At 43.3% G+C, this 6439-nt stretch overlaps 1 protein-coding gene across 1 annotated transcript; it reads right to left on the reverse strand.

Annotated features, from left to right (window-relative positions):
* Window positions 1–69: 69 nt before the first annotated feature.
* Window positions 70–5798, reverse strand: LOC142881738 (adrenodoxin-like). Its single transcript, XM_076016107.1, has 4 exons — window positions 5262–5798; window positions 3326–3450; window positions 2481–2610; window positions 70–867 (listed from the first exon to the last, which is right to left on the reverse strand). The coding sequence occupies exons 1-4, from the start codon at window positions 5399–5401 to the stop codon at window positions 759–761; spliced, it is 504 nt and encodes a 167-aa protein (XP_075872222.1). The 5' UTR covers window positions 5402–5798; the 3' UTR covers window positions 70–758.
* Window positions 5799–6439: the final 641 nt, after the last annotated feature.

The raw sequence follows: 6439 nt of genomic DNA on the forward strand, positions 1-6439 counted from the left end.
TGTGTGTGTGTGTTCTTGGAAATTTTGAGGACTGGAATATGACTACCAGACTGAGACAGACGCACGGCATTAGAAAGGTCATCTTTTTTTATTATTATTATTACAGTGAATTCCACTATACACAGATATACGTGTCTGTTCTACATATGTACAATCACTTGGTGCAATTATATGTTTGCAGGCCATAATCAAAAAAAACATATTATTGAGGGGTATTACACATGATAAGCAAAATAAAATATGTTTTTTAACGGTGGAGAGGGGGAGGGGTAGCAGAAGGGCTTTGTGGGCGGGTGTAATGAGCGTGGACGACTACATATAAATATATAAGAGGAGGGTCCGGTGGTGAGATCGGCCTTTAACCAGCTTGCGTGAGGAGAAACAGGCCCCAGGTCTCGGAAGGCACGTTGGACGAGAACAGCAACGACTGGGGAGGACTCTGTGCAGCTGATGCCCTTGACGGTCACATGACCACCCAATTGTTACGCCGGGACACCGTTTCACAGATGTGCACTTGCTTTGTTCATGTAAAAAAAGAAACCACCTTCAGCAATTGTGTCTCCCATTTGTTTAGTAAAAGTCCCGTGTTCCTCGTGTTCCGGTTGTGAGTTTTCTTTTTAACGATGCTGTGGCCGCTGCGCTGGCTCGGTTCACACCCCGTCGTCACCTGGTCGTCTCCTCCGGGCTTGTGTCGTACGTCCACCTCCAGGACACGATCACGCCGTACCACCCCCGGCGGGCTGGTTTCCCCCCCCCGACTAAGATGAGCCGTCCTGGCTCTGTCGGACGTCGGCCACACTGTCTGGGACCTTCACCACGACGCCGTCCAGGGCCTTGGTCAGGCAGATCTGGCAACCCAGACGGGACCTGAGAACATAGAAGAGAAGAAGAGAAAGTAAAACCACTTGCACTTGGCCTGGGCATATTCATAAAATATTTTTTTTTTTAAATCCCAGGTTGAGATTTAGGTAAGCACATTGCTGCCACACTAGATAAAAAACTAGGGCTAATTTTTACATGATCATTTTCACATTATTTTGTCAAGTTTCACATTTTGAAAATTATCTCATAAAATGTGAAACTTTCACATCCTAACGTGAAACTAACACATTATTTTGTGGTAATTTTCACATTACAACATGAAAGCTTCACATTTTACGTAATAATTTTTACATTATTTAAGTGTCACGTTTTTTTTTTTACTAAGGGTGTCAAAGTCAACGCGTTATTAACGCGTTAACTCAACGACGCTTTATCGCCGACAATTTTTGCGATCGTGCGATTAACTCACACGGTGCTTTTTGAACCTTTGGCCACTCCGTAGATTGTGGAAACGGGAAATGAATTGACTCACAGCACACAGTCACACGCTTGCAGCCGGCTTGTAAACACAAAAAAAAAAGAAAAAGAAAAGGACACTGAGCGTAGATGAGCACTAGGAAGGACTAACATGGATAAGGCGTCCATTGTAAATGGAAAGTTCCACTTCAGATGGCAGTCTTGACAGGACAAAATTATATGCATTTCCTGTAACGCTGTATTGAGTTTCCACCGGAGTGCGAGCGGTCTTACGTATCACTTGTCTGCGAAGCATACAGCTGACGCGGAGAGCCTTCCGCCCCCTTCCGAGGTAAAGCAAACCACGTTGGATGGTGCGGCACGGAGACCGCTGGCCGCGTGCGTCCACCACACGACAACTTTCAACAGCGGGGGCTAAATGGGAGGCTACGCAATTAAAGTGGTGGAGGACGAGGGTCTGCGCGATATCATTCGTACCGCCTCCGGTGACTTTACACATGTACTGCCTTGTAGAACAACTACAACCACAAATATCCACGACTTGTATGAGGGTGAGAAAGTCAAAGTGGCGGAGGCTTTAGCTCAGACAAGCACTCTGGCGATCACTGGGGACTACTGGACCACACTAATTTTGGTAGTACTAGTAATCATTACTGTGTAATGTTACAGTGAAGCCCATCTGTTAAAAAATAATTATCAACTCAAGGCCAACAAAGATTGTTATCTTTGTTGGGCTTGAGTTGATAATTATTTTTTTTACCCTGTGCATCTTTTGTTTTGTTAGTAGTGCTCGTCATTGCTCCAACACGAATAAACATGCTGCATTTTTCAGAAAGCAAGTATTTGCCTACTCCCATGTTGATATGATTATTAAAAAAATGGAAAAATATCAGTTTATGGTAGATTTAGAGCAGATAAAAAAATATGCGATTAATTTGCGATTAATCGTGAGTTAACTATGGAAAACCATGCGATTAATTGGATACATTTTTTTAATCGACCAAGCACTTTATTTTTTTTCTAGTATGGCAGCAATGCGCTTCAGTAGAGATTTTATCATATTTCTTACTTTTGAGACAGCGTACGGGACAAATATTGACAGCAACATCCTGACCTAAAGGCCCATATGTGTGTGTGTGTGTGTGTGTGTGTGTGTGTGTGCTGCTCATATGTTTACGTACGTGTCGGTCAGGCCGTAGGCCAAGTCGAGCATGTCCATCTCCTCGTCTGTGATCCGTCCCAGGGTCTTGTAGACGTCCTCGTCGAAGATCACATGACAGGTTGAGCAGGCCAGGGTTCCCTCACACGCTCCTAAAACAAACAAAATAAACATTAACACACTTTAACCCCTTAGGTCATAGGTATCAGACTCTGGTCCGTGAGGCAATACAAAATCACAACAAGAACTGCTGGCCTGCCAGCATAAGAGCATATGCACCGCTAATACTGCAAATCCCAGAATGCTCTGCTGGTCAACCAGGACAGGACATTTATTGAAAGATAATATTATGGCTAAAATGGTTTACTGTTGTTATTTTATTTTTGAAGTGTATTATTAGACCATGGAAAAAGGTTACTATTGAAATTTAATCAGAAGGCTGCAAATAAAAAACAAGCATTTGATTTTTGTTTACAATTGATTTATTTTGATGAGTTTTTTAAAATTCGATTTTGCATGTGAGCAATATTAAGTTATTCATATTGTATAGCACTAAGATTTGCTTGTTCCATATTCAGGTTGTAGTAAAACAATGTAAAGTAAAAGGTTAACCATTACATCTGGAGGAAGATTTTTTTCAATAAATATCAATGTTGGCCAAAGGTGCCAAAAGTTTTCAACTTTGGTCCCGCTGTGTATTTGAGTTTGACCATTCTGAATTAGGCTCTAGGGAACATTAACCACAAGATTTGCACCATTATAACCTAATTTCTTTAAATTATACTGAAAGCGAGTTTGCCGATGTTTTCAAATTTTCTCCGCGTCAAACTTGATATATAATGCGGTCGTTGTGTGGCGCGCACGCACCGAAGCCATCGATGTCGAGGTCCTCGTTGATGACGACGTCCAGCAGCGAGTCGCCCGGCGAGCCCTTCACAGTGATCTTCTCCCCGTCTCTGTTGACGAAGTGCACCGTCACCTTGTTCTCCGACCTGAAAGGGGGGGAAACGAGCAAAAGAAGCCGCCACTTTGTTTGAATCAACACCTCTCAAGACAACCTATGAGCAACGATGACTCGCACGGACCAAAGTGTCGCTTTACCACCCTCCAGTGGTCACAACTCATTACTGCAAATACGAGGTCAGCTGTTTCTTGGTCTGTTTTTTCCTGCGGTTTGTTTGTGAACCTTTACCTAAAACTTCAGCATCAAAGAAGATTTTATATATATACATATATATATACATCTATACATATATATATATATATATATATATATATATATATATATATTTCCAAATCATGCAAACATGTTCTCAGCATGAGAATCTACATCCTGTCAGCGTGACACTGTGGGAAACACAAAACAATTCTATCCCAGCAAGCAAAAGCAGAAGAAAAAATAAAGACAACTCTTTAATGCCATGATATTCTCAACTTGGACTAGAATGTTTTGGGTTTGGTTTTTTTTCAGAAGCTCAGAAGCATTCCAGTCCGTGGACGAGCGGGATAAACATTCCTCACCCGATTATCCAAACCAGGTTGGAATTAGATTCTCAAACAAAAAGAATTCCAGCTTCGTACCACAACGAATAGCCAGCTTCAGACTGAAGAACCAGGACCATGGCAGTGGTGCTGTTTAAAATAAGCGCTGTATGAATTTTGGCAGAGAGCCAGAGAGGAGTGGCGAGTGCTATGGAAGGCCTTTCTTTCCTCTCCTTTCTTTCCACACCTTTCATTTATCAACAACGCCTCCAGCCTAGGTACAAGCATCGGTTTTAGGGCAGGGATAAAACCGGACATTTTTTATCAGGAGGATGCAAACATCGGACTAAATACAGATTTGTTTGTTTTTTTTTTAGGCTGGAGGTATTTAATCATTCAAGGTTGCTCGACTGGAGTCACAGATGTTGAGATTGGTATAGAGGTATGTAGTGGCAAATGTTGCTTGCAAACAAAACTTGATTGCACAGCAAAACAAGCTGGAAAATGCACATACTGCAAAAGTGATCTGATATGATTCCACAACAGAAGAAATTAACATCATCCCATGTTATACATTCATTTAAAACATAAGTAGACACACGAAAACATCCAACCAGTCTTGTTCAATCCACTCATTTTTAGGGTTAGAGTGTTATTTTGGTTGAGGGGATAGGGTGGTGGGAGAAGGGGGGGTGGGGTCAGGGCCGTCTGACGTCAACACACACACACACACACACACACACACACACACACACACAGGGGAAATTGCTAAGCAGTTTGAGGACGGGCCGGCAAAACAAAAAACCTTCAACGTGAGCAACATGTCAGCGGCCGTTATGCAATTCGTCAAGTTTTGTCCCGTCCTTGCCTCCAATCGAGACCTTGAACGCGTCTCCTAATCAGGATATAGTGCCATAAACTCCAGTGTTCAGTGTTCTGGGACAGTTCTCCCATAACAAACATGTCTTCTTTTTTTTTTTTTTTTATCACTTTATTTAACAAGGTACACAATATTCAAAATACACTATGCAGGAAACGCACCTGTAGATATGTAGATGATGTCACGTTTCCTCAAAATTAGCAGCATAAAATGTATTATTATTATTATTATTATTATTATTATTATTATTATTATTATTATTATCATTATTATTATCATTCAAGTCTTTGGGCAACCCTCCCCTGTCGTTTGGGCGTTATTATCTACCTGTCGTACGCCAACAGGTCACGTGTCTGTCTATAACTCCTTTTCGCAATTGGCGAGCTTTTGTGAATGAGGCTCAACGACGGTGCGGGTGTCAAGCTTTAGCACTTCACGTACCTCAGATGCGGCGTGGTACTTGAGAAACTCCTCCGAGTGCAAGCGTCGGTCCAGGAAGTGAAGGTCGGGGCAGCGGCAGTCCTCCAGCGGTGGTGAACTCCGGAGCTAACCAGCCTTCTCAGCGCTGTCAGAAAAGCCATCTCCGGGAGACGGGGGCAGAATGTGTCAGCACGAAAACGCCAGCGAAAACAAGCTAATAAGCGAGTAAAGAAAAATATAAAAACGAAGAAGACGCCGACGTTCCGCTTCACTGTCCCAGCAGGCGGTCGGACTCAGTGCCGCGGAGCTAACTGGCTAAAGCTAGCCTAGTTTTATCTGCGAGAAGTCCCTCTGTCACTGTCACACAACCATTGCGTAACGTACGTAAGCGTACGATCCCCCTCTGCGACGTCACGGGGCTCCCCCACCGAGCAGTGACGTATGTTTAATTAATTTGCAAGCGGGGAGAAAAAACAGGGCGGGTGTTTAAAAAAAGAGGTTCTCGGCTGCAAGGACTGTCAAGTGCGAAGTTGACGGTCGGGCAACAGTCGAAGCAGGACCTGCTGCTGCTCAGTGAGTTTCCTGGCAAAGCGAACGTATTTAGGTGTGACGTTACATCAAGATCCGATTAGGAGTGTACAAAATAAATGTGTCCGAAACAAAACGTATCAATTGAATCAGTGTAAAAAATAAATAATTGGGACTTTTAGGGTTTATTATCAGTTTAGTGAATAACGTGGAAACATTTGTGATAGAAATATTGTGGTAGGACTAACCATATTGTTTTCAAATCTCTCGGCGCTCGCACTTGAAGTTTCGTTTGAAAGTCTAGCTTGCCCCCTTTCCTGCGGTTAGCTCGCTTAACTCCCGCGAGCTTTCCGCCGCTACCGGGCCACCGTACGTGCCTGTACACGTGCTTTCCGTAAATTTGCCAATCGAATGTGTGGGTTAGTTTAGTGTGCTCGATTTAATCCCGGGCGTGGACCGGTTTGGCGGGGTTAGCGCGCTAGCTAACGATTTGCGGGGGTGCGACCGCCTTTGTGGTATAAACCGAGGATTGAAAATAAGACACCCCCCGAGAGTGTTGCTTAATCAAGGTCGTCGACCGTCACAATTGGGACTCGGTGAACCTTTTTACATGTTTAAAGAGGTTTGCACACATTTCTCTGACTCAGTAATATGATTTATATAAAGACGGT

This window comes from Nelusetta ayraudi, unplaced genomic scaffold, assembly GCF_046127955.1.
Source record: "Nelusetta ayraudi isolate G7.1 ecotype Tasmania unplaced genomic scaffold, CSIRO-AGI_Nayr_v1 ptg000006l, whole genome shotgun sequence".
NCBI lineage: Eukaryota > Metazoa > Chordata > Actinopteri > Tetraodontiformes > Monacanthidae > Nelusetta > Nelusetta ayraudi.

Coding starts and splice junctions, on each gene's coding strand:
- LOC142881738 (XM_076016107.1), bottom strand. CDS start 5,401: ATGGCTTTTCTGACAGCGCTGAGAAGGCTGGTTAGCTCCGGAGTTCAC. Junction 2,611..3,325: donor CCTCGACATCGATGGCTTCG/GTGCGTGCGCGC, acceptor TGTTTGTTTTAG/GAGCGTGTGAGGGAACCCTG. Junction 868..2,480: donor GCCTACGGCCTGACCGACAC/GTACGTAAACAT, acceptor CTATGTTCTCAG/GTCCCGTCTGGGTTGCCAGA.